Here is a 25,694-nt window from a genome sequence, read left to right as displayed (position 1 = left end):
ATATGATCAAGTTATTGGTCTCAGCATCCATTTTTAAAAATCAGAAATCAGTAATGGGCAAGAGAAGGGCTAAATTTGAAGGAGGAATTGTTCACAAAATAGTGCAAGTGCTGAAGTTCCTATACTTCATATATAACCACATAATGATTATTCATCATTGTGCCATGTCAAGAGAAGGAATGATGAATTTCCCAATGAGTGTGCATCTTGCTGTTGAAAAAGGTAGGAGGGTTTTCTCAAATACTGTTGGGTTAATGAAGGACTGGAACAGAAAATCCTCTTTTTATAGCCAAGTGGTTACCTCAACACTATATACCGAAAGCATCACTTTATGCACCTGTAACGTTGGCATAGAACAGTAGTGCAAACTTAAAGGCCCAGATCCTTAGCTAGCACAAATTAACTTATGTTTTGAATTAACTAAAAACTTCTGAATTATACCAACAGAGAATTTAGACTGTTGTGTTTTGGGGAGAAAGGGAATTGTAACAGGCAATTTGGGAATGTCTCTTGAAGTAGCTGTGTCTTATTCTCCATGGCCAGATAGTTACAGCTTGGAAGATTTGAACATGGAGGACAGAATGGAAGAAACAGAATGCCCAGAAAAGCTTTTTTGGAATAGGAGGAACTGATGGATCAGCAAGGTTATGCCAGGATGTTTCACTCTAATCCTCTCTCTTTTGCGTTTCAGCCCTGGCCCAGTGTGTCCAACTTGGCCAAGGATTTCATTGATCGTCTGCTCACAGTGGACCCCAGTGATAGGATGACAGCCCTTCAAGCCCTGAAGCATCCATGGGTGGTCAGCATGGCAGCTTCTTCCTCCATGAAGAACCTACATCGTTCCATCTCTCAAAACCTTCTCAAGAGGGCATCTTCCCGCTGTCAGAGCACCAAGTCTGCACAGTCTACCCGCTCCAGCCGTTCCACCAAATCCAACAAGTCACGGCGGGTGCGGGAACGGGAACTGCGAGAGCTCAACCTACGCTACCAGCAGCAATACACTGGCTGAGCATTGCATGAGAACCTGCCAGAAGTCTTTCCAGATACCTTCCCTGTGGTGTAGGTGTGCAGCACCACTTGCCACACACATGCTCAGTGAGGGACATCCAGGTTCCTCCCTCCCTTCCTTCAGGTGTCCCCCCTGTGACCATGAGGTGTGGAGGAAAAGGAACCTTGTGGTGGCCATCACACCCTGTGAGCGCTCCTGGGTGAGCTGAGCCACAGGATCTCAATGCAGGAAACGGAGTAGCAAAATCCTTCCCTGAGTCCTTGTGGGCTCAGAGCAAAGTTCAGAGCCTCAAGTAATAAGCAAATTAAGGAGCCACACAAGGAGAAGAGCTCCCTCCATAGCCCAGGAGCTTGGTTGTTCATAGTTATTTATTAATTCTAGAGTGTTAAGTTTCTCTCACTTCCGTATTAAAAACAAAATCACTTTATGTGTGTATGTGTGTACATGCACGCACGCGTGTGCATGTATGCACGTGTAGGTGTGTATATGTATTTAAAAATCATATATATATACAAATTTTGAGCTGGTTTAGTCAGACTTTGTGATGCCTTTGCAGTGAAGCTGGTATGAGTCACATGCAGTTAGAACTAGGATAGCTCTGACTCACCAGTGCACTACCCACCAGCTTCTCATCCTGATACAGTGCCAAGGAGATGCCAGACAGCAGTTTTCCGTGACAGCTGTGAAGCTGAGAGGTTTCCCCCAAGGGCTGCCATTGGCATGATGACGTCAAAGGTTTACTCAAGTTGTGTGAGAGTTGCTGTGCAAATTGGCAACCAGAGTGAAGTGCTGTCATCTTGGAGCCGTAGTCTAAATCCTTTTATGCTGACTGGGTGCTCCTGATGGAGGAGTAGGAAGAGGATAGTCATCCTGCTTGAGCTTCATGGTGCACAGAAAGGCAGGTTTTCTAGAGGTTCCTTGCTGTCCTCTTTGAATTGTCCTGCAGCAGTTCTCCGTTAGGGGAAAGGGTGCTTGTGAGTTGTTAGAGAGCAGCTGTAAGGAGTGGTATGTAGGAAAGGCAGAAGGGAGAGTTCTGCACTGTTGGGGCAGTTATTTTGCATGTCTTTTGAGGCGTAAACACAAGAGCGAATGTAAGCACTCAGTTGTACTGGTAGGGGCTTTTTTCCTGTGTGCAGCAGGGCCAGTTCCTACTGTGCAGGGTTCATTCTTGTTGTTGTGACTTAGCCCTTTCAGTGCTGCAACCTGTTATGCATCTTGCATCCTTCAGACTGGTGTTTCTGACTGTGTTGCTTCAGCACACCAAAACTTTGGTTGTTCCAGATATTGCTCCCTGGTGCCAGATTTTACTGCAGGGCTCCCTTGCTCCGCACACCCATTCTGCCCCAGTGTAGCCGTTCTTGCTCTGGGAAAGTGAAATGGTGTTGGGCAGCTGTTGGGATGGCCACAAATCTCTCTGCAGGATCAGGGTGGGGGCCTGAGTAGCAGAGGCCCCGTTCTGGAGTGTCAGTGGCAATAATGCTCAGGAGACATTGCACAAAAGCCTTTTTGAGCTGTTAGATCTGGCTTAAATCCAACATGAAAAATCTGTTTTTCAGGTTACCTTGTGCTAGGAATGGGGGGGGCCTCTTGTGAAGGGCCTCTCGGGGAAGATGGGTGCTTGTAGAGCTGAGCTTTGCACATGTCCATTGACTTATTATCCCTTACTAGTCAGTGCAGCAGAGCAAGGCTGTTGGCATGTTCAATCTCAGGGCAGATTTGGCCTCTTGAAATAGCAAAAACAAGGTTGGCAGTGAAGGTAAATGCTGGGTTTTGAAGATTTCCATATGAAGCCATACAGTTTGCTTCATACTGTGCACTTAGGAAGTGCTTTCTCAGCTCTGGCCTGGCCTGGAGAAGTAGTTTCTGCACACACCTGGGGCCCTTAAGGGGCTGGCAAGCATGGCCTTTCTGCACTAGGACTGATGTCTGTGCCGCTGTATTTTAGTGTCAGCAAGGTTGTAAGTGGTCTATTGTATTTCCAGGGAGCTCTAACTCCTCTGTCCACAGCCCTCTTGCTCAGCAAACAGCAAAGCATCACAGCTTCGAAGGGAGAAGACTTGATTTTTCTGTGCTAAGAAAAAAGGAAATTTCTGAGGTTCTCCACCCCAAAGCTAGGATAGGCCATAACTACAGTGAGCACAGCTGGATGTTCCCAAGCTTGCTATGGGGAATATGAGTGATGAAACCTGAGGACAGTGCTCTCCCTCACACATGTGTAGCAGGAGAGAATTCTAAATCCTTTGTGTGGTTTTACATGTGATTTTGGAAATTCTGGATCCTTTGTAGGCTGCCCTTTTGCTGAGTGGCCATCCTCCCTTGTCACATACAGCCTTCTCTTTCCTCAGTCAGTGTTAACTGATATCACAGAGTTACCAAAAACTGTTTTTTTTTTTTCTTTTTTCCCAGCTCTATGGACTACCAAAAAGATTTCTTTGGCTTCTTTTACCCTTTCATCTAGTTTTCACTGTTTCATTACCATGTATTAGAACTACAAACTAGACATGTTTTCTGACAAAACGGGCAGCTCACCACAGTTTTCTTCATAAACAATTCAGTGCCCCTCATTTTGCTGCAAACAACTCTTCAAAGCAGCAACCACTTCAAGACAGGTATTAACTGTGGAAACTGATTCTTACCCTACACATTAAGAGATGGCAGGATGCTCTCTCAGAAGGCTTCTGTTTTTAAGCCACTACTTGTAACAGCTTTCTGCAAGTTTAGAGCATCGTACATAACCACTTTTATCTGTATTGTCTAGCTAGGTGTTTTCATGGCCCTCCCCAGATTATCTAGCATGTGTCTCCTCAAAATAGGTATTTTACCTATGCAAGTAAGTCAAACTGGTGAACTGAGCCAAGACCTCTAGAATCTGAGACCTTTCCGTTAACCACTAGACCTTCCACATGCACATATTTTGTACAGGCCTGTACCCACAATGTTCCTTCATGCTTTCCCTTGTAGGGGATAAATGAAGGTGAAGAGAAGATTGGGGTGTTGAGTTCTGACCTGACCAAGCTTGTTTCTCTGCCTTCAAAAAGCAGAACAAGAGTCTTTTCATCTATGACAATTTTTTGCTTTACTGCTCTTGAGCAATTGGATTTGCACCAGGAAAAGTTGTAACTGATGTTGTGCATTCATCATGTGATGCTCTATGACCAGGAAGTTGGTTGACAGAAGAGAGGATCCTTCAGATATATGAGCAATACAGGACAGCTGCAGGTTGCATCTCTGTTGTATGGAGATGCTTCTGATCCTCAGGCATCACACTGATTAGGGAATTGCACTGAAGAGGACCAAGTCAGTCCCATAAGGAGCTTTGTCTTTTCTAGAAAAAGAATTTCAGTTCTCTTTATAAATATAATGTTTTCTTTTGTATGGAAAAATCAATATACACATGGGGATACTCTTTATGTGCTCTCCTTTCATCATTTGATTATAACAGTCTTGGTTCAATCCCTCTTTTTTTTTTTTTTATTCAGTATTTGCAGGACCTCTTCTACCCAGACAATAACATGCATAAGTGGAGAGACTAGGAGAGCTCTGTCCAAGTGTCTTTTGGAGACCCTGGTGACCTTTGTGTTTTCACTTTGCCCAGAAAGACATGATAGTCCAAATGCTGCAATGCAAGGTCCAAGTTAAGAACAATTCCTAGGGTGCTTTTATCTTTGGATCTGTTAAGCGGGGAGAGCCAATGTGCTGTAATTTTGAGCACTGGTTCAGGTGCCTTCAGTCTGCTCTCTAAGAAGCTCTTCACTGTGAATTGTAGTGAACGTCTGTCTTCATATATATTCCACAGGCGCATCTCAGCTCTCAGTTTTTCTTGAGTCTCAGGAGTTTATGCTTTTCAAAAGTGCCTTGTCTGGGGATTTCAGAAGTTTAAATCTCTCTGAAATTTCTCCTGCTCTGAAGTTTAATTTTTAAATCTCCTTTTTTGAGCTTTTAATGGTGGTTCTTAGTTTGGCTCCTGGTGTTTTTGGAAGACTTCCTCTAGTGCTGAATTACCCGGAAGAGCGCAGGTAACAAAATGTGCATGTCCCAGGCAATAGCTGAGTTCCGGTCTTCTGTGTTAGCTAGGGCACAAATCTCAGTAAATGAGCGCTTCTGTTTTCCGTACTTTTGTTAATGCAATGAAAATGAAGCTGGAATGACACCTAGTGGCAAATTGCAGAATATCCTCATCCATATGTATCCCCCTTCTGGTTATGTTCCCACTGTTTTGGGGTGGGATGGTCTTATTAAGAGGAATCAGGGTTTGGTATGCTGAATAATGGGCCTGGGCATTACCGCACCAGCAGTCCTAGACGTTCAGCAACCTTTGTGGTGACATGTTGATGATAATGTCTTATCGATGACCTGTCACATGGCACTGTTTTCTCCTATACTGATCATTAATCCTGAAGAACAGGCTTTTACCACACAAAGGTATGAGCACATGTTCACGTGCACCCCCTAGAAGGGGACTCAATACTGGGGAAATGACACTGTGCAGTGAACCTGCCAGTACCTTGAGGAAACGTTCACAACCATCCTGCCTTGGGGCATATCTCAGGGGACACTAGGAGAAAGCAAAGACTAAAGATGCTGAGGCTAGAAGCACAAGGTTTTGGACTTTCTCCCATCATGAGACACGATGGAGCAGCTCAGGGTGTTGCTTTCCAGCATATTCCGCTTCAGGGAAAAGCAGTTTTAAGGAGTAAAGGGAAATATGTATATTTGTCTTTTGGAACTTAGCGGTACTGTGTAAAACAATCTCTCGTCTTGACCTGGGAGTTTTCCTGCTCTCTTGGGGAAGAGAATTACAGCTTCAAAGAATGTTGCCTATTGATTCCTTGATATTTTGGAGAGTTATTGGAAATGAATGTAAAAAGGTCTTCCAGAAATAACATTAGGTGGTCTTCAGACTATTAAGCTTTGCATTCAGATTTTTGAACACATAATATATTTTTCTACATGTTTTGCTTAAACAGCAATTACTTGTATATGTTTGATTTACTTCTCACCCTTTTCAGGCTTCTAAAAACTAACATGTCAGCCCAGTAGCAGAAGAAACATGCGTTCCTTCAATCCAGAATAAGTCTGTGCTATTTAACACTGAGATTGTGATAGCATCCAGATGTCCTGCCAGTTCCTGGACTCTGTTGTGCTTGGAAACCTACAAACATACGTGAAGGACAGCCTTGTGATACATGTAAGCCCAGACAAAAGAGTTCTGACCTGCTGGCTTATTTAGTGATATGGAAACCAGCTGCGGTATAGTGTCAACATTAGATATTTGTTTTGAAAATAATAAACTTTCAGATTATTAACAACTTTGGAATTTGGATAATTTCTTCCTTTAGTTCAAATATTTTCTGCTCTGGTAATTTACATTCCTTTGCATAGCCTGCTCCATTTCTTGATCCCACTTTCTGCCAGAGCCGTAGTGTTTAGTTGAAAGACCAATATAGTCAACTTTCATGTAATGCACAAACTAGAATATGACTTGTGGATAACTCAGCTACTGGGGCAGCAACCCTGGAACTGGTTCTGCAGGAGCCATGCGCAGTCCTGGAGCAGTGTAACAGCATTTGTGTTGTGCTTTGCATGTGGGAGAATGCTCCCTTTGAGGACTCCGCAGTGCATCAGCCTTCACCTTTCTCTGCAGCCTCTCCATTATATATATTCTCATTGTCATTTTGCGGGTGTGCATTCACCTCGTTTGAGATTGCTCCTGTTGTTCTTCTGCTCGTCGATCCCACACTGGGGCAACTGAAGTTGGCTGTATGAATGTAGGTGCTTCCCTGGTGACCCATCAGTTCTGGTGCAAATAATCTGAGAATAGTTGGGGATGAACTGAGCAGGGTTGTGCACTCTTCATCTCGCTCTGATAACTTGGTTAGAACCTAAACGAGCTGCCCAGTATAGGACCATCTCTGTAAGAACCCCAAAGTGAATCAGGACTGAGTGGACTTGCTAGAGAGGATGGCCTGACTGCTACCTGCCAGTCTCCAAGCACAACTGCTGCCATTTAAATTTGCAGCTTTACTGAGTGTCGGAGGATGGAGTAGAGAGCAGGGTGAGAGAGGGGGCAGGCCACTTGTTTCCATCATATGTTAATATGGTAACTGTACTATTTTACAGCAGATATCAAGGTGTTCTTAGGGTGTCCTGTTCCCCCAGCAAGTGTTTTCTTGGAGCTTGTCTGTGCTGTCTGTCTGGAATACCTGGGTTATCTGTACATGCTGTCATCATTAACATTTGTAGAGTGACAGGCTTGGGAAGAATGGTCAGCAATAATGTCGTGTACTGCTAGTGCAGATTGAACTGTAAACAGAGATGTGAGAGTCTCTGATCACTGTTCAGACCACATTTTATTATGTTCTTCCTCCCTATCAGCACGTTTCTGGTTAGGAAGGATGTAGCTTGCATGTCAGAATATCATCTGTCTTTCCTTCTATGCAGTCCAGCCAGCCTTACCTATATTGGTGGTGTGTGTGAGAGAAGCTGTATGTGTGTTACTGTTAAAAAGAGATGATCTTGTACAATGTATAACACTAACAGGCCTCTTATTAGACTGCATGGGGCCACATTCCTCTTTTAGGTGATCGTACTACAGATTCTGAGGGCTTTTTTTGTTTGTTTTTTTTTTTTTTACAGTAAATTAAAATCTCAAATTTTTGACTTAATTTAGTATTTTAAATGCTGAAAAGAGAAACCAAGATTGGCTTTTGGGATCAGACCCTCTGGAGGAGTCACAAAATGTTATCTGCTATTAGTGTATTCCAGATGGGCCACTGGATGTGCAGTGAGGATGGCTGTGTCCCCGTCTCCTGTGACCCCACGCAGTCTGTGGGCCCAACTCAGATTCATCCTGGAAAATGTAACAAAGTGCCTATACCACTCAGTGCTGGATACCCAACTCCAGGTGGTATGCACCACTCTTCAGAGGTTTTTGGTGCTTTTTCTGACCACTCAGTCTCCTCTTTCAGCCTGGATTAAAAATGCAGCTTTTGGGTGCTGCAGAGACAGGTTCCTGTGTGTCAGATATGCATTACAGCAAATTTGCCAAAAAATGTGAAGCAGCAGGGATGCGCTGTGGTAATGGCATCACGGAGCTTGGTACCCTCCACCTTTAAGTGTCCCTTTGGTGGAGAGGGCATGGGAGGCAGCAGGCTGCTGTCTGCCCAGTGATGGTTTATTTTATGTGCTTGTCTCCTGCTCTCCTGCTCTGCACAGTAATACTGTAGATCCCTTGTGTGTGATGGACAAGCTACTTGCTGCTGTTGCAGATGTATTGCACTGTATTTGTCTGTTGAATGTGGAACAGATCCTGGTGCAAACTAGGTATGTGTGAGAAACGAGCACCTACCACAAGCACACACAGATGCTGTGGGTTTTCCTGTTGCCTTTCACTACAGAAAGACACTTCCCAGGAAGCTCTCAGGACTGGAAGTCTTCCGGTGCTTGTTATTTTTGGTTGCCAAATTTCCTGTGCTGGGTTGGAGCTGCTTGGAAGTAATCCTGTCATGTCCTGTTCGTCTCCTAACAGGGGCTGTTTGTCTTGAGAAGTATCCGGTTTTGTGACTTGCCTTTGACTCCTGTTTTTACACTAAGGACTGTCTTGCAGAATGAGGTCTGAACCATTGTAATTAGTCTGTAACATTATGATTAGAGTGTACAGAATTATTTATTTTGTGTACTCAGTCTGTTAAACATGTAAATGTATTCTCTGTATCCAATAGCTCTTTTGTCATTATTTTTGGCTGGTGGAATGCAGTCTGACAGCTGAAAGATGCTGCTTTCCAGGGTGTGAATGACTACTAAATGTATCGAAAGTTGGGAGCTTCTCATTCCTCTTGGACCAGAGCAAGAAAGTACCAAAATGCCTGAAGAGTTTGCTTGTTTTCTCCTGGCTTCTTAAATGTACCTACTAGGCTAGGAGCTGTGCGAGGGAGACCTCGTGCAGGGGATGGGATGTCCACTGGGGTGACATTTAGCTAAAGCTCCTGTTTGGGGGGCTTTGAGTTGGGAACTCAGTCCTCTGTTGGAAGTCACCATTTGGATGTTGAGCAGGCACTTTTGGAAATTTCATTCACTTTTCTTGGTTACAAAGGGAAATAATCTGGCTTGCACACAGCAACTCTTCACCTCTCCAGTTTCCGTCAGAGCAGCTTTTATGGGCCAGCAGAAAAATCTGTAATACCAAGTGAAAATTGCACACTCCTTCTGAACCACATCATCCTGGAAAGGAGATGATTTTTCAAGGGCAAGAGACCCTGTCACAGCAATGGTAGGGTGACAGTGACCTGAACTCACAGAGTGAATGACCCATAATGCTGCAGCTGATAAATTCCTGTTTGATGCTCTGCGTGCCTAGGAGTTTCTTCTGCCCATATGCCCCATCCTCACATCTCTGACATCTAAGTGTCTTTAGGAGCTAACCAAAGCCTAAAAAGAATATGCTTGTTTTGTGTGACAGGTTTTATTTCAGGCACCTCTGAAGCAAAGCACAGTCTCAATGTCATGGTGGACCATCGGAGTTGGAGTGTTCCTAGTGCAGGTGCTACTGCTTGCCTTAGGGGAGGTTTCCTTGACAGAGATCTGCAAGGAATTCAGCTTCAGTGCCCTTTCTTCCCTGCATCCCAGACCTTCTTTTCAAGGCAAATGAGTCCAAAACCTTCAGAGGTTTCTCACAAGCCCCGTTTCCCAGTTTTTAGTTTGCTTCAGTTGGTCTTGCACCCTGCAAAGCACACCCAGGAAACTGACCACTTGTGAACTGAATCTTATCAGCCCTGGGATATTTCTTATCTCAACCATATGTTCCAGACTATTTTTGTCTTTAGTCCCTGTTTCTAATCTATAACAGTCCCCACCCCAGCCCCTGTAGATACAACTGTGTGTGTAGGCTTGTGTTTTCTCTGGGACTGCAGGATTTGAGAGCAACTGCAGCATTTTGGGGGCTGTGATTTACACAGCAAAGGTTTTCTATCACACATCACTGGTGAGGAAAACAAACCCCACACCTCATGCTGGGACAGCGTGATCCTGGTCCCTTCAGTGATGTCCTCATTACCAGCTCTGTTCTGAGCTACCGAGAACCAGCTGTTACTCCATCGAACATGTACCTTGTTACTTCCATGTCACAAAAGACTTTTTCTTAAATCATGATGACACATAGTACTGAAGCAAACACCTTGGAAAAAGCCACATACACCTGCCCAGCTGACCTTGTCCAGCACCTGCCATTGTCTCAAGAACATGTTTGTGTGAAATGACCACTTTCTTTTGAAAATATGTTACCTGGCCTTGAATTTTGTTTTCATCCTCAAATTTTATTTTGGGAGGGCCTTAAATTTACTGCCCTGTCAGTTTGCTAATCTGCATATGCTAACCAGTGAGTCGTTCTCTGGCCACCCCCTTCTAACTTTCCGAAGAGCTAGAGCTGCCTCTGGCATTTCTCCCTTTCAGCTCCAAGTTCCTAGGCTGTTACATGTTACTGCTTTAAAATCTGGGCAAAGACCTTTTAAAATCCCATGTGCCCACCAGCACCCATCTGTCCTTTCACTTGATGCAAGTCCAGAAGAGCTTGCAGGTGCGATGCCTGGCAGGCTGCAGCTCTGCAGCCCCTTCCCGAGCCCTCCCAGCAAAAGTTTGCATGCTGGTGCCTGGATGTAGATCCATTTGCTTGAAGAGACCCTGAACAGTCTCTGAGCCGTGACCAGCCCTGCTCCCCCCAAGCCTGTGCATTTTGTCCTGCCTTCTGTGCACCCTCTGCAGTCCTCTGACCTCTCTGAGCTCAACAGGTCTCAGCCAAGCACTGTGCTGCAGCTCTGGGAGATGCAGGGATTTGGGAGAGGAGCACCCGGGTGTGTTTCTTAGACACTTGGCCCTTTGCATAAAAAAAGGCTGGACAAAGAGGTAGTGATACAGTGGGCTGGTGGTGGAGGGCTGTGGCAGGGGCTCATTGGCACACAGTAACACTGCACAGGTGACCATCTTCTCGGCAGCATGGGGAGCTGCAGCTGGGTGTGAGCCCCAGGCTTCCCCCACGCCTCATGCACCTTGCCATGCCAGTCTGTGCTGCAGCAAGAGGAAAGGAGCCAGATGTAGTGCCTGACACAAGCAAACACTGACTCTTTATTACTCTGTGGAGTGGGGTGTCTGACTTCCAGCTCAGCTTCTTGCTGGCAGGCCCAGAGGCACCAGGAAGCTCCACTGAGCTCCCCTTGCCTGGGGGCAGAGCCCAGCAAAGGGATCTCTCCAGCACTGGCTCTATTCCAAAGTGACAACGTTGTTGATCCAGTTTCGGAACTGGCTCACACGGGTGTAGACTGCAGGAATACGGATGTTGCAGTTGCTGTTTCCCCAGGAGACGATGCCAATCAAGGTCCAGACGTTCCCATTCTGGTATACGAGAGGGCCCCCAGAGTCACCCTACAGAGAGAAAACATCCTGCTTAGTGGTGCTTCTGCCCTGCCAGCTCCTGGCAGTACCAAGGTCCCAGCAGAGGCGTGAGCACGTGCTCCACACTCGTCCCTGCTGCCCTGGATGCCCAGTCCCACCAGGTACTATAGCTTAATCTCAGGCTCCAGGAACACAAGACCCCATGGATTCTCTACCTTCACCCTCCCAGTGCAGATACTGTGATGCAGGGGCAGTTTGACTCCTTACGTGGCAGGAGGAGGCACCGACTCCCCCAGCGCAGATCATGGAGGTGGTGATCCGGTTGCCCCAGTACTGCATGCATTGGCTCGAGGAGATCAAGGGCAGGGCTACCTGCTGCAGGCGCTGTGCCAAGCTATTGGCTGGGAAGAAAAAGCACTGTTAAATTGGCCTAGGAGAGCAGGTCATCATCAGGAGTGCTCAGGCACCTGGGCAAACTCACATTGGTGCTCCAACCCAAACATATGGGCACCACCATGCAAAGCATCTTCCCCTTCCATGCAAACCTACCCTGTCTTCTCTGTGCATGACCATCAATTTGTGAATGTGCAAGTAGGCCAGTGGAAGGGCACCCTCATGCCTATGCACAAACACCAGTGGGCGTGCATACACATCCACATCCTGCACATATACATGGCTGGACAAACATGTTCCTACATCCATGTCCGCACCAATGCACAGGTATGCACAACCAGACATGGTCACTCCACCACACAAACCCACCACCTCCCCAAATGACAGGTAGGCTTACCCCACCAGGTTTCCACAGGTAACTTTGCACCTGGATGGACCCCGGGGACATCCATGTGCAGCTGTGCATGCACTGTTTTCCCTGCACTGAAAGAGGAAGCTCGCGAGGCGCAGAGGCTCTGGGCTGTGGCACTGGTGGACATGCCGTGCTCAGTGGCAGCACCAGGCTCCTCTGAGTGCCCTCCCCAAATCTGCTGTGCTTGCACCATACATACAGTTAGGGTTGGTGCGTCCCCAGCCGGTAGTGACGCACTGGAGGTTAGCAGGCAGAGCCACGTTAGCAGGGGGCAAGCAGACAGGGGACACACGGGGCCCCAGCTGGGCAGGTGAGGTGAGCTTCAGCAGGGTGATGTCATTGTTGAGGGTGGAGGCATCCCAGCCGGGGTATGTGATCGCCTGCCAAATGCTGTGGTGTCTCATCCCAGCCCTCTGAGAGCAGCTGCGCCATGGTGCGGAGCTGCAACCCACTCCCAGGACCAGGTGGGGGCTACGTCTGCATCAGCCTGGCTCACCTTGGCTACTGTCTTCACTTGAATGGCTTCTGCCCCGGAGAACTGGTCATATTCCCCGAGAACAACGACGTGGGCGTATGGGCTGTGAGAGGGAGGGAGTCACGGGGGGGGGGCTAAGGCAGCCAGCACCTGGTCCAAAGGTTCTCCAGCCCTGGGACTGCCAGCACAGGAGCAGACAGCGCTGCAGGTTCCTGAGGGCAGGCCACAGCTGAGCCCTGGTGCCTGCTGCAGCCCCTGACAGGGTATGGTGCATGGTGTCCCCAAGGGATGCCACCCCAGGGACGACTGGGGAGGGAGCTACAGGCTGCTCAGTTCCCTCGGTGCCAGGCATTGGGCTTTAGGGCTGTGCTGAGCACCGCTCTGCAATGCCAGCAAGCCCTGGCCCTGCTGCCTGTCCCTTGACCAGTGTCCTCTGGCACTAGGCAGCCTTGCCTTGGGCTAGTGGGGCCTGCAGGTGCCTCCCCTGGGCCCACAGCAGCCAGAGGCCAGTGGGGGTGCAGCAGGGCATCATTCCTCACTTGAATTCGCAGTGGGCAGCTGTGATGACCCAGTTCTCGCTGATCAGGGAGCCGCCGCAGAAGTGGGATCCTGAGCGGGTCTGGGGAAGAGAGAGGGAGGAAGAGTCAGGGCTGGGCAGGCTGAGCCACACGGACCTGTGCCCAGAGCTGGCAATGGGCAGCAAATGTTGCGAGGCCCCCTTTGGGCACCCACTTGCCTCCCAACTCCACGGCTTGACTTGGCAGGCTGTGCTGCCACAGCATTCAGAGCACCCAGCACTGCACCTGCTCCATGCCCGCCATCTCTGGGGAGTGGGATGGTGACATACCTGCAGGGACACTTGCCAGGGCCAAGAGCCAGGCACCGCATTTTGCCCATTGATGATCTTCTCACTGTACTGCACCGAGGGGCTGATGGCGGGCACCCCGCAGCCTACAGATGAAGTGGAGGGACATGAAGGTGGCCAGGCCCAGCCTAGCATTCATGCCAGGGGTTTGGCCAGGCTGGTGCAGATGGTTCTCCAAGTTGCCATCCCTGGGCTGCCCCAAGCTTGCCGCGCCCCAGGGACCTCCCAGCACCTCAGCGTGCTGGGCATGGGGGGGAGTGGAGGGACATGAGCTCTGCAGGCCATAGGGATGTTGTACCTGGCTGGCACAGCGAGGCTTCTCAATCTGTCTTACCATGGGCAGCACTTACCTGAGACAGTGCTGGCGAGGGCCAGGCAGATGACTGCCCACAGAAACACCATCTCGAGAGAACACTGAGGTGCCCCAGGGTCACGAGCTTTATAGCAGCCAGGAATTGTGTGGCCCCCTGCCAGGCAGGGCAAGGTCACTGCACTACCTTCTCACAGTTGTGGGCAGCAATGATGGGCCAAACCTGGCAACCAGCCTGCTCCAGTGCCAGTGGTCCTGGGAAAGTGCTGCGGCAAAGTGCCTGGCATGCACCCCCCCGCTTCAACCATTGCTGAAACATGTTATGTGAGTTCTCGCTGCAGGCTGCAGAGAGGCAGCCCACAGCAGCAACCTGACGGGGGGTGGGGTGGGGCAGGGGGGCTGTTTGTGGGGGCTGAGCTTTGTTTGAACACAGGTTGGGTTAGCAATGAAGTTGACAGTGCTGGAGGCACTGAGACAGGTAGGGTGCCCAGGTTGCCCCATCTCCAGGCCTGTATCAGATCTGCTTGGCACCTGAGCTGTTTCCTTGCATCACCACAAAAGTGCTTGCCTGGGGCAGTGTATGTCCCAGCTGGACTTTCCCAGGGCCCACGGCCACCCCCTTGAACTATGTCCCCATCACAGATGAGCATGTCCCAGAACCCACTGGGACAGGTGGGGAGAGCAGCTCCCTTCCCAGGCAGCTGGAAGCCATGGCCAGCCTGAAGAGTTGGGCAAGGGCATGGAGAGCTGGGAAAGGGCATGGCCAGCCCCTTGGGGGATGGCAGGCACCTTCCTGAGCAAGGGCTGACCCCCATCTCGGTGTTCCCTTGCTGCAGCCACCTCTTGATGCCCTTCTTGCTGGGAACAGTGCTCTGGGGAATGGTCCAGCTGTCTCCGTCCATCTCCCCCTGCCTCCAATACAGGTGCTGCAGTGGCTCCACCATCACCCATGTCCCTGGGTTATGCTCCCATGGGTGGCGCTGGGTGTGGGGAGCCATCCCTGGGGCAATGCTGAATGTGGGGATGGATTCCCACCCTTCGCATTGCCCACAGATCCCAATCCCTGCCCTGGCCCACTGAGAAACAGAGTCCAGATGCTGGTGAGTGATTGCAGAGTCCAGCCCTTTATTTCCAGCAGTGGCACAGTACATGGATAGCGAGGCCAATCCCACAGGGAGGAAGGAAGCACAGCAGAGCACAGAGGCCTGACAAGAGAGCCCAGTTCTCCTGCTGCCCCAGGTGCTATGAGGGCTGGGCACAAGGATGCAGTCCAGGCACAGTACAGGACAGGAGACAATGGCAGAGTAGGGCTGTACAGCCCATCCTGAGGGAGCAGAACGCACAGACACTTTGCCCCTGACCTATGCATGGCAGCTGGGGCGGAGATGACCAAGGTGTGTATAGCAGTAGAGGACAGAGGGACAGTCAGAGGCTGGGGTGGTGCTGCCCATTGTTGAGGATGCTGGGATAGGAGGTTACTCAACAAACCAGGTGCAACTTGGTTAATGTTCTCCAAGACCCTGGAGAGTCTTGAACTCCAGTGCTCTCTTGGATGCTGGAGAGGGCAGGGGCCAGGAGTTGCCAGGAACTCAGACAGAACTGTCCCTTTGCACTGTCAAGGATGGGGTTGGCAGCACTCCCCAGGGTGGTGGGACACCACAGTGCCCCCTCCGCTCTGGGGCTGTGAGCCACAATGAGCTGGCTAACATGGTTCCCCCCCCCCCCCCCAAGTTCTATGCAGGGCCCGGGCTGGTGCAACAGGGAAGGCAGACCCAAACTCTGAGCTGAGCCAAGTAGTACAGAAGAGAAGCAGCCCTCACATGGCTAAAACTCTCCTGCAAGCCTGGGTCTAGCAGGGCTCATCCTTGAGCCAGAATTATAGCAGAGTCAGAGACCAGGATACACTCTGCCTCAGATGGCTGGCTGGATACTCAGGGAAACCCCAAAATCTCTGCAGCCCCATGGTCACTGTTCACCCCACCTGCAGTCTCTGTTCCTTTCCTCTGCTGCTTACCTTTCTCCTGCAAGCAATAGGCTAGTCCTGACCAGACCCAAATTACTGCCTCAGCAGGCCAGCAAAAGACCTATAGGTTGATCTGCTCCCACTCCAGGTTTACTGGCACTGGTGCTTGGCGGAGGGGGGAGTAGTGGTGAAAGTAGGCTCAGTGAGGCAAGACCACAGGAGCAGGGCATGTGTTCAGGTTGTTGCCAACCCAGGCCCGGGTGGTGTGCATGGGGGATGCCACATGTCATCTCCATTCTGCTCCACATACAGCTTTATAGATGTCCCATTTGGTCCATACGTCTAGGGAGGCAGGGGAGCAGGCTGGGGTGCCCCACATCAGGCACACTTGCCCTTGCGAAGGCAAAGGGGCAGCTCTGGCGCAGGGACCAGGATCATGCTGAAGATGGGCTGGTAGCTCTCAGGCAGGGCCTGGGGGTGCTGCGCCATCATTTCCAACACCATGTGTCGCACCTCCTTAGAGACGTCACCCCGGAGATCCAGCAAGGTGGACACATGCTCATCGCTGGGCAGAGCAGGAGGTGAGCTGAAGTGCAGCCAGCCCATGGCATCATCCTTTGAGGCCCTGCATGCCATTTGCTGGGACCTCACAGCTCACCACCTGTAGTGCTGGTGCCCCCCCATTGCAAACCTCCCATGACCCAGGGAAACAGAGCTGAGGCTAGGGTAGAGCTGGCACTTCAAACCAGCCAAACTGCAACATTTGTTTGAAAATAACCCTGCAAACCTTGTGATTCTTGGTTTTGACATTTCATAGGTTTGGTCTGATTATGACATTTCCAATTTGGTGTTTTGTGATTTCTCTCACATTTTTTTGTTTTGGCCACCAACTACAGTGAGGTGAAGGCCACAGCAGAACTGCTTTTTCCTTTACATTTTTGCCCTTGGGACTTTGCAAGAATCCCTCAAATTTGGAACACAGAAAAAGGAAACCTGAGGGACAGGGGAAAAAAGCTCAGGTCTCTGCACACTTTACAGGGTAACCCCATGAGGTCCAGCCCAAGCCTGGCTCCCCTGAGCAGAGTCATATCTGTTCCATCCCATGGGAGAGCAGAGCTGGGCTTCCTACCTGACGTCAGGGTACTTGGTGATGAAACCCAGCACCTCCAGGCTGAGCAGTGCCGGGTCCTTGAGGCAGATCAGCTCACGCAGGGCAAACACAGCCTCAAGGCTCTGCTGGCTCCTGTCCAGGCCCTGTGAGGGAAAGTGGGCTGTCTGGGAGGGGGCCACTATGGCAGCTGGAGCAGAGATGCAGCCTGGCCCTTGAGACGCTCACCCAGGCCCAGATGGGGCCCCAGTCTGCAGCTTGCCCCCCCCCTCCCTTGAAAGGATGCTTGTGGCTGGTGTCTCCTGGCTTAGCAGTGTGCCCCAGCAGTCTGGGCTGGTTTGGCTCCCAGCACAGTGCCCCAGCCTGATACGAGATGAGGCTGTGCAGCCTCAGCAACCTGTGCTGGGCAGGATGGACAGTCCTGCAAGTTCTTAATCCAGCCAGTTCCTCCCATCTTGGCCTCACACCCCTTTGCCCACCCTGGCTGTAACAGCCATGCCTTGCCTGTCAGTTGAGGTCCTCATTCTGTCTGCTGTGAGCTGGGCGGGGGGGGGGATAGGAGGGTGATGGAGGCAAGCTATGAGCTGTTTGCTGAGCTGGGCACTGACCTCCCTAAGGGGCAGCCTCGTGGCCTGTGCCATGTCCCCTCTAGTGGCCCAACCCTGGCTCCCTGCCCCACTCAGACGCTTCTCACCAGGCCACAGAAGAGCTCCCGCAGCTGTGTGGCGTCTTGGAGCAAGCGGTCGCAGAGCTGGCTCCGTTCCTCCTCACTTTTGCACACCATCTTCTTCTGCATGAGTGCCCGCAGGTATTGGCTTGTCACCAGGCGCTCGCTCTCCATCAGCAGGAGCTGGACACCAGGGCAGGGGAGAGCCATTTGCTGTAGGCACCCTGGGCACTGGCCTGGGAGCCAGGCATGGATTGCTTGGGAAAAGGCAGAGGGGAAGAAGCCGAACACGATGCAAAGCAGTGGGGACAGCCTACTGGGAAGCTCCCTTGCCCTGGTCAGAGGGGCATAGAGGCCAGCTGAGCTTGGGGAGAACCCTGAGTATCTCTATGTGATGGTGCCCTCTGGGCCACTCCAGAGGAGACAGACTCTTCAGCACATCCTGCAGTGACTGTGATCTGGAAACTCTTCTGCAAAATCAAACTGCTCCTCAAGCAGGATGCAGCCCTGAACCTCCATTCCCCTCCCAGCACCCTGCTGTCTCTGGGCTGCATCCTGGATCCCAGCATGGCACCCAGCTGCCCCACATCCTCGCCTACAGATGAGCAGCTGCTTGGAGGACGCATGAGGGATGCCCTGCAGCAACCATACCATGAAGATGGGTTTCCTGACGCGGGAGAAGTCTTTTGCATACTTGTCTATCACTTCGCACATGCTGCTGACCAGCTGGGACCCAGAGAGCCACTTGCGGGAAGGCAGCTGCATGCACAGGGGCTGAAAGAAGCACAAGCACAGTGTAAGGTGCCCTGCATTGCACTGCCCTTGCAATAGTTCCCAGTCAAGGGGCAGCACAACATCCCATAGCACCCGCCCTGATGCTATCTTGCAGCCCGTCTGCTTTGCCTTGCAAAACCCCCAAGCCCGTTGCTACAAGAGGGTCCTGCCAGCCAAAAGTCAACATCAAAATGTAGGAGTGGTCTAGATTAGGAAAAGTATGGAAATACACTGGGGGCTGCCCCTCTCAGGCCACCTTGACACCTGATGATCAGCATTTTGGGGGTTCATCTGGGTCTTGAGCTTCGTTGTCACTGCTGGTCACCTCCCTGTGGGTAGCACCTGAGGCCTGGTGCAGTGAGCTGCTCCTTGCACATGTTTTTGGCCTGCCCTGGTGGGATTTTATTTTTAATTTCCACTTATTTCCACTTTCCATGTGTAGACATAAAATACGGTTTTGGCTGAGGACTTTGACCTCCTCCTCCCCTGCTGTCCTTTCAGGCTGCATTTGCCTTTTCTGTGCCTGGATGTACACAGCTCTGCTGGGGCCATGGCAGTCTCCATGTTGCCTGTGAGTATTTAATCTTTTAGCTGCCCCTTTGTTTTCATAGCATGCACCTTCCAGCACTAAATAGCACTGCCTTATTTTTTCCAGATTTTATCCAGCCTCCAGGGATGCTAAATTTGACTACGCTGGCAGGAAATGATTCAGGCAGTTGAATGTTGGCCCATATCCTCCGCGCAGCCATTGCCTCTCTCCTGTTTAGTTTTTCTGGACAACCACAAAAACAGCAGTAAGGAAGCTCAGGTGGGTTCTGGCTCCCAGTCTCTGTCAGTTACTGGTTTTGGGGCCATTCACTGTGTGCCCTAGTGATAGAGCACTGCGCTGGCTGGCAGCAAACACTACGTGAGCTGCCTGCAGTTTACCAGGGCCCAGGGAGCCAGGCCGGCAGAGACATGTGCAGGGTGATAGCAGGCCAGATGCAGCCTGATGAGACAGGGAATGTGGTAGGTATCGTGGGCAGGAACAGGTCCATGTCTGGGGGTGCTGCAATGGTGCTGCTCTTGCTGGGGACAGGGCTGTCTCAGTCCTGCCAGCCTCTGGAGTTGCAGACACACGTACCTGCAGGTCCAGGAGCAGCTCCTCCAGCAGCAGCTGGCAGGCTTTCCTCTGCATCCTGTCTAGAGCGGCCCGGAGTGACACAGGGACTTCACTGTGGGCAGTATCAGGGTGCAGAGAGGGGACAGAGGAGCTAGGAGAGAGAGAAGAGGGGGAGAGGCAGCCTGGGAAGCACAGTGGGGACACTGGCCCTGCAGGAAGCTTGGCAGGGGGCTGGGGAGGATATAGCCTCCTTGTGGGTAGTAGGGTTGTTCTGGGAGGCAGCCACAGGGTGGTTGGAAGTGGTGCATGTTACCTGAGAGCCAGGTTGTTGTTGAGCACAGCGAGGAGGTAGGGGACGTAGTACTTGGGTATGGTACGGTCCTTCTGGTGCTCCTTCCCACATTGCACTAGGGCTTCCCGCAGACTGCAATACAGCGAGCAAACCATGACGGGCAGAGCCCCAGACATTTACCCACAAGTGCCTGGACCCAGGATGCCTCTGCAGCTCTTGGAGGCACATGGGCTTCTTGCAACCCTCCCAGCTTTTATGGCTCTTCCCAGGCCCTGCTGCAGGCTGGAGAGAGACAAGGCATTGGGAAGGGCAGGACAGGGGAACCCATTTTGGACCCCTTGGGAGAGCAGGCCTCAGTGCTACCAGAGAGGTTCTTGGAACAGCAGATCCCCAGAAGCTAATGGTCCCTGGAAGCTGAGACAATTGCCCATGAGGCCCTGGCAGATTGACTGTTAGAGCCCACTGTGACCTGGATCAGCACTGGGCACCGCATGGCAGATCTCTGCCATCAGCCTGTGGTGGCAGGCTGTGGAGGCCTGGGGGCTGTGAGAATGGCCAGGGCCATGAGGGGCTCCACTGACCGGCCCAGAAATGCCTCAAGCTCCTCCATAGCCATGCTGTAGACCTTCTGCTGCAGAGAGCCTGTGATCAGGGAGGCCACACGGATATTCTCGTTCAGCATCTGCAGAGGGAGAGGAGGGCAGGGTGGGGATCAATGAGAGGCTACGAGCCATGGCCCCCTTTTTGGGGGGCTCTCAGCATGGCCCTGCCCCACCTGCACCTTGGGGAGCATTGCACATCCATCCCTTTCTTGGTGGCAGCTTGGGCTGGGGGAGAAGAGAGCCTGACTACTTCTTGGAGCCACAAAGAGCACAATGTGGCCCTGAACAAGCCCCAGCACCAGGTGGATGCAGTGAGGGCACAAGATGCCTGGTGCCAGCCTGCAGTGCCAGGGACCCACCTGCATGACAATGACAGGCAGGGCTGACTGGAAGAAGCCCTGGTAATCCGTCTCAGGTTCTTCCTCCCTGAACCATTCCTTGAACTCCACCTCCAGGGTTCTCTGCATCCACTCAAGCACGCTGGCCTGTGGGACAGAAACCCACCATGGCCAGCCCAGGGAGTCCCTTCAGACCCAACGCATAGCATAGCACCATGTCACAGGCCTCATGGGGCTTGTCCCACAGCTCAGAGGCTCATGCTGCTGTTGGAGCTGGCACAGTAGCCATGGTTGTGTCTCCCCCTGTCCATTGTACACGTTACTCTGCTCACTTACCTTGACTTTCACCACATATTTCCTCTCTGTGTGATCCACAAGGTCAGGAGAGATCAAGGGGCCCAGAGCTGAAACATCTACTTCTGGGAGAAGGCCAGGGTGACTCATCATCTCTGGGCTGGAAGGCAGAAGTGGGACAGGGCTGGAAAGACCTGTGGTTTAGAGCAGTTCCTCCCTCTCCCTCTACCCTCCTGGTGTTCCTCCCCAGGCACCCAGAGCCGCTCTTCTGGCCTGCCTACATGTCAGTGACACAACCCAGCTCCACTCACCTCCCCTGCTCACAGAGCCAGGGTTGGCACTGACCTGTGGTATACATGGAGCACCCACTCAAGGAGGAGAAAAAGTGCCTGTTTGTCCAGGTCCTCTTGGAGGATGTCCTGGAGATGGCTTGTGAGGGCCTGGTGGTACATGGCAGTGCAGATGCTGAGGATGTTGTAGTGAGCTGGAACACACTGCACCATCAGGTCCTTCACCACATGCAGCTCAGCCACGACATCCCTCTGCAGTGCTGCCAGGTGTCTGGACAGCCCTGGGCCTGTGGTGTCCGTGCAGGCAGTGTGGAAATGGGATCCTGTGATGGTCTCCTGGAGGATATGGTAAAACTTCTGCCTCCATCCCTTAGGACGGCCAGGGGGCAGGAAGGTGGCATCCAGGAGCAGAGCGTCATCTATTTTCTCCTCCCGCTCGATGATCCTTACAGCAGAGACGAAGAGGACTGGGTCCTCCTGCACCAGCTGAAGGCTGCGACCCACGATGCCCCACAGCTGCTTGGCCAGGCTCTCGTTGAGCTCTTGCAGGCCACTGAAGTAGGACAGCACAGTGGCCTGGGCACTGGAGAGCCCACGGAGGTGCAGCTGGAAGAGGATGTCATCCCGGAGGTGCTCCAACATCATGAGCTCAGCATGGGCCTCCAGGAGGTGCTGCTCATGGAGCAGCTGCAGGGTGTGGGAAAAAACCTCATGGACTGTGGGAGAGGGAGGAGAAATTACAGGATTGAGCACTGGGGATGAAGGGGATTGGCACTGGGGCTGTGGGCCTGGGTTAGCACGGAGATTCCAGGGGGAAAGGTCTGAGACCTGGGGCTCTGCGAAAACTGTGCTGGGACAGGTCCTGGGGAGGCAGTGGCATCTCCATCCTGAGACTTTCCAAACCCAACTGGATGAGGCCTGCACAACCTGCTCTAACTTTGCCACCAGCCCTGCATGAAGCCCAGAGTTGCGCTGGAGCACTCCCAAGTGCCTTCCAGCCAAAACCCCCATGGACTGGGCCAGCACCTTACCCGAGAATAGCTGGGGCAGCACCTTGACCACTGAGGCTAGTTGCACATGTTCTGCCATCAGCGCCCGCATCTGCTGTAAGACCTGGAAGTGGTCAGCACTGTCGAGGAGGGCCCACCGTGCAGCTCCCAGGTCTTGGCACACATTCTGCACCTCCTCGGCCGCTGACCGAAGCTGCTCCAGCCCTGCACTCACCCCCTCCAGGTAGGACTGGACAGTCGACTGGGGAGCAAAAGAGGATGAAGGGGCAGTGGGGAAGCTCTCAAAGGATGGAGGACTTGCACACCCTTTGTTCCAGTCCTGCCAGGCCTCTGCAGCACATGGTCTCCCACTCCCACAGAGTTGCATCTACCTCTCTCATCATGCCATCACATCTCCCACAACATCCCCATCCCACAGCTCCTGCTCCCCTCATATACACCCAGCCCCAAGAAACCTGCTCCAGCAACAGGAATGGCCCATTTCACCTTCCCACTTTGTAAACTAAGTCAGTAAATCACAGAGCAGGGTTGGGGCACAGTGGCTGCTGTGCATGAGGGGGATCACTTTGGGTTTACCAAGACAGTGAGGTAAGCAGTAACCAGACATCTGCTTTCAGCTTTAAAATAATACTTTGCTTCTGCAAAATATTTGCAGGCCACAGGCCCCCACGGTGTCCCCCAGACAGACTAATGGTGTGAAACACCTCAGTGGCCATACAAATGCTCCTCCAAAATGCATTTCCATCTTTTCGGCCCTATAGTGGTACTGGTATGTCTCTATGCCCTCTCTGCTCATTTAACCCCTGGCTCCTGATGTGAAGAAGCTTTTTTACCCAGCATTGACAGAAACAAGTTGTTTTCTCTGAGGCCACATTATTTAAAATGAGTCCCCTCCTGGACAATTTCCCCACATTTGGGGCAGGATAAAGCATCTCCAAAATCAGGATAGCCAGGACAAGGTTCAGGGTGCTCAGACCACTCAGGTCCTGAGGTCAGTCTTTCTTCAGGTCATGTAAAAAGGGATCATAGAGTCACCCTGACCATACATATGTGCACAGGGACCAGTTAAATCCCTTATTTCTGTGTGTAGAAATACTGTTTCTCCTGCGGGGATTTGCAGGCAGGGATGGGGCAAGCTGGAGCTCTTCACCGCCTCCCAGCCATGGAGAAGGGGAGCCCTTGGTGCTGGGATAGAGCAGCAATGGGGAGCACTGGCTCCTCCACATGGGATGCATCGAATACCCTTGGTATTTTGCTTTTAATTATGGACAGAGACACAGGAATCCTACTTTAACACTTCAGCCAACACCTGGGGTTAGGGCAGAGGGGTTTCTACCACATCTTTTCCCCCAAACAATTGCATTTCTCCCACCAACAGCCAGTGCAAGGACAAGATTTTTCCAGAAGTGGAAAAAAAGTGATTTGATGCAGAAGACCAGACCCTGGCTGGGATCCCTGCAAGGGGAGAGGGTCAAGCTGTGGATGTTCTTCAGGTGGGATGTGGCAAACACCCACCTTCAGCCGGGACTGGATGGAGCTGTTCCTCTGTGTTTCTCGGCTCCGGTACTGCCCAAGTGCCTCCAGTTTCTCGGGGCGGTAAAACACCCCTGAAGCCCATTTCAGAGCAGCTCCTCTCGCTAACTTCTCAGCCTTCTCCGCTTCTGGCCACTCCTCATCTAGGGGTGAAGCCAGGGGTTAATGAGTGAAATGTGCCTCTCCTTGTGGGGCAGGAAGGGCTCCCAAGGCCAGAGGCAGGAAGCCAGCCACAAGCGGATGTTCTAGCACACACAGATGTGGGAAGCCGGACAGCATGGCAGCAAGCAGGCCCTTCTGGGAGGGTCCTGAAAGGGGTCCCAGTGTCACAGGTTGGGGCCGACGCAGCAGTCATGGCAGAGGACTACCCCAAGGAGCTGCCAACTGCCCTGCCAGCTCAGGCTGTCACCCAGGATGAGAGTGTGTCCCCTTGTCGGGTGGGGGCAGGATCTCACACCACCTGGGAGGTGTTGGCAGAACTGAGTCCTCAGCAATGAGTCAGCAGGAAGAATGGAGGGGCGACAGCTTGCACTGTCTCTCTACATGAAGAAGTCCCCAGAGGGGTTGATTTGGAGGGGCTTGGAGCCACCTTTGCCTGGGCAGCTGCACTGCTGCAGAGCCAGGCTGAGGTGAGGCCAGGAGGCTCCTGGACTTGTGGGTCTCCCAAAGGCACTGGCTGCAGCTGTGTGGGGCCATTGTGTCCTGCCTTGGCCCCAGCACAGGGTATGAAGCCATGCCAATAGTCATCTTTCCAGCACTGGGGGCTGAGAGCTGGCACAGTTATCACATGCTCCCCCCCATCCCCAGCACCTGGATTTATTGTTTTCCCCCTTCTGCAGAAGCTCTCCCAGCTTGGGACTCTCCATAGCCCCACAAGAATATCACCCCATCTGGAGCCAGGGTCCCACACTGCTGATGAGCCTGTCTGCACTGGTGTCGTGGACTTCAGGGAAAACCAACGGGTTTGGGGAAGAGCTGTGCGGTGAGTAGCACTGTCCCCAGTAAGTGCTAAAAAGGTGGGCAGCTCACCAGGAAGGAGGGGAGATCACCCTGCAGAGCAAGGGATGATCCCAGCCTGCTGCAGTTAGCACTGTCAGGAAGCAGGGCTGGGCTTCCACCCACCCAAGGGCAGAAGGCATTGGCCCTGGCATGGGGAAAAGGTCCATCAGATGGTCAGGCAGAGGCTGGGGGAGCATGGGCATCACTGAGAGCCCCTAACCCTGGAGATACACTGCCAGTGGTTGCATCCCTCCCCTGCCCAGGATGCCAGCTCCCCGGGGGGCTGCGCCATCCCCATTACCTTTGGGGTTCACGGTGTGCTCATCCTCTGCAGACATGCCCATCGTCTCAATGCTGCGTGCGAGCTCCAGGGCGCAGGGCTGGGCTGTGCGGAGGAAGCCGGCAGCCGTTTCCTCAGCGAGTGCATGCATGCTCCTCAGGGGCTCATTGTGTTCCCGCAGACACACTCAGGATGTCAGGAACGGGGCGGGGGAGTGGGGGAAGGCACCATAGTCACTGCAGGTCTCAGGCTTTGCAAACAGAAATCATGTCCTGCGTGCCCTCCCCAGCCCACTCCCCCCCCCCCCCCGCCCTTGTCTGGTTCATCTTGGGCATGCAGCCAACACAGACCCAGCGCCTGCCTTGTGGGGTGGCCTCACTCACAGGTGGATGTTGCAGTGCAGGGCTGCAAAGCAGCTCATGTGGCTCAAGGAGAGTGGTGAGGTGCCCCTAATTGTTATCCGCTGCCTGGGGGGTGCGCCTGCCTGGGCAGTGTGAGCAGGGACCGTGTTTTCATTGCACTTTCTGTATCTGTAGCAGGAGCCCACCAGAAGTCAGTATGGTCAGGAAAAGGTCTCTATGTAACAGCTGCGCCC

At 52.1% G+C, this 25,694-nt stretch overlaps 3 protein-coding genes across 7 annotated transcripts in view; 1 reads left to right on the top strand and 2 right to left on the bottom strand.

Moving 5' to 3' along the window:
• PSKH1 (protein serine kinase H1) overlaps positions 1-8,729 on the top strand; it is a 49,178-nt gene extending 40,449 nt beyond the window's left edge. For all 3 annotated transcript variants that reach the window (XM_067302810.1, XM_067302811.1, XM_013942749.2), the window contains one exon: positions 692-8,729. In XM_067302810.1, the coding sequence (XP_067158911.1) occupies positions 692-1,009 (318 nt within the window). In that variant the 3' untranslated portion in view covers positions 1,010-8,729. The remainder of the gene's footprint in view (positions 1-691) is intronic.
• Positions 8,730-11,192: 2,463 nt separating this feature from the next.
• On the bottom strand, positions 11,193-13,939 carry CTRL (chymotrypsin like). The gene is made up of 7 exons (XM_013942723.2): positions 13,888-13,939; positions 13,520-13,623; positions 13,212-13,291; positions 12,694-12,775; positions 12,397-12,577; positions 11,660-11,793; positions 11,193-11,422 (listed from the first exon to the last, which is right to left on the bottom strand). The coding sequence occupies exons 1-7, from the start codon at positions 13,937-13,939 to the stop codon at positions 11,261-11,263; spliced, it is 795 nt and encodes a 264-aa protein (XP_013798177.2). The 3' UTR covers positions 11,193-11,260.
• Positions 13,940-15,577: 1,638 nt separating this feature from the next.
• EXOC3L1 (exocyst complex component 3 like 1) lies at positions 15,578-25,228 on the bottom strand. 3 transcript variants are annotated; one of them, XM_013942751.2, is made up of 13 exons: positions 25,121-25,228; positions 23,803-23,963; positions 22,309-22,528; positions 21,333-21,993; positions 21,030-21,147; positions 20,715-20,840; positions 20,335-20,435; positions 19,775-19,885; positions 19,483-19,612; positions 18,237-18,359; positions 17,613-17,768; positions 16,940-17,064; positions 15,578-16,375 (listed from the first exon to the last, which is right to left on the bottom strand). In XM_013942751.2, the coding sequence occupies exons 1-13, from the start codon at positions 25,161-25,163 to the stop codon at positions 16,189-16,191; spliced, it is 2,262 nt and encodes a 753-aa protein (XP_013798205.1). In that variant the 5' UTR covers positions 25,164-25,228; the 3' UTR covers positions 15,578-16,188. The 3 variants fall into 3 exon arrangements, with proteins under 3 accessions (XP_013798205.1, XP_013798207.1, XP_013798206.1); XM_013942753.2 differs by having other exon boundaries at positions 19,483-19,573; XM_013942752.2 differs by having other exon boundaries at positions 20,715-20,816.
• Between the last annotated feature and the right edge of the window lie 466 nt (positions 25,229-25,694).

This window comes from Apteryx mantelli, chromosome 10 (genome assembly GCF_036417845.1).
Source record: "Apteryx mantelli isolate bAptMan1 chromosome 10, bAptMan1.hap1, whole genome shotgun sequence".
Taxonomy (NCBI): Eukaryota; Metazoa; Chordata; class Aves; order Apterygiformes; family Apterygidae; genus Apteryx; species Apteryx mantelli.
The sequence above is the reverse complement of the archived record's forward strand: the minus strand, read 5'-3'. Positions and strand labels throughout refer to the sequence as shown.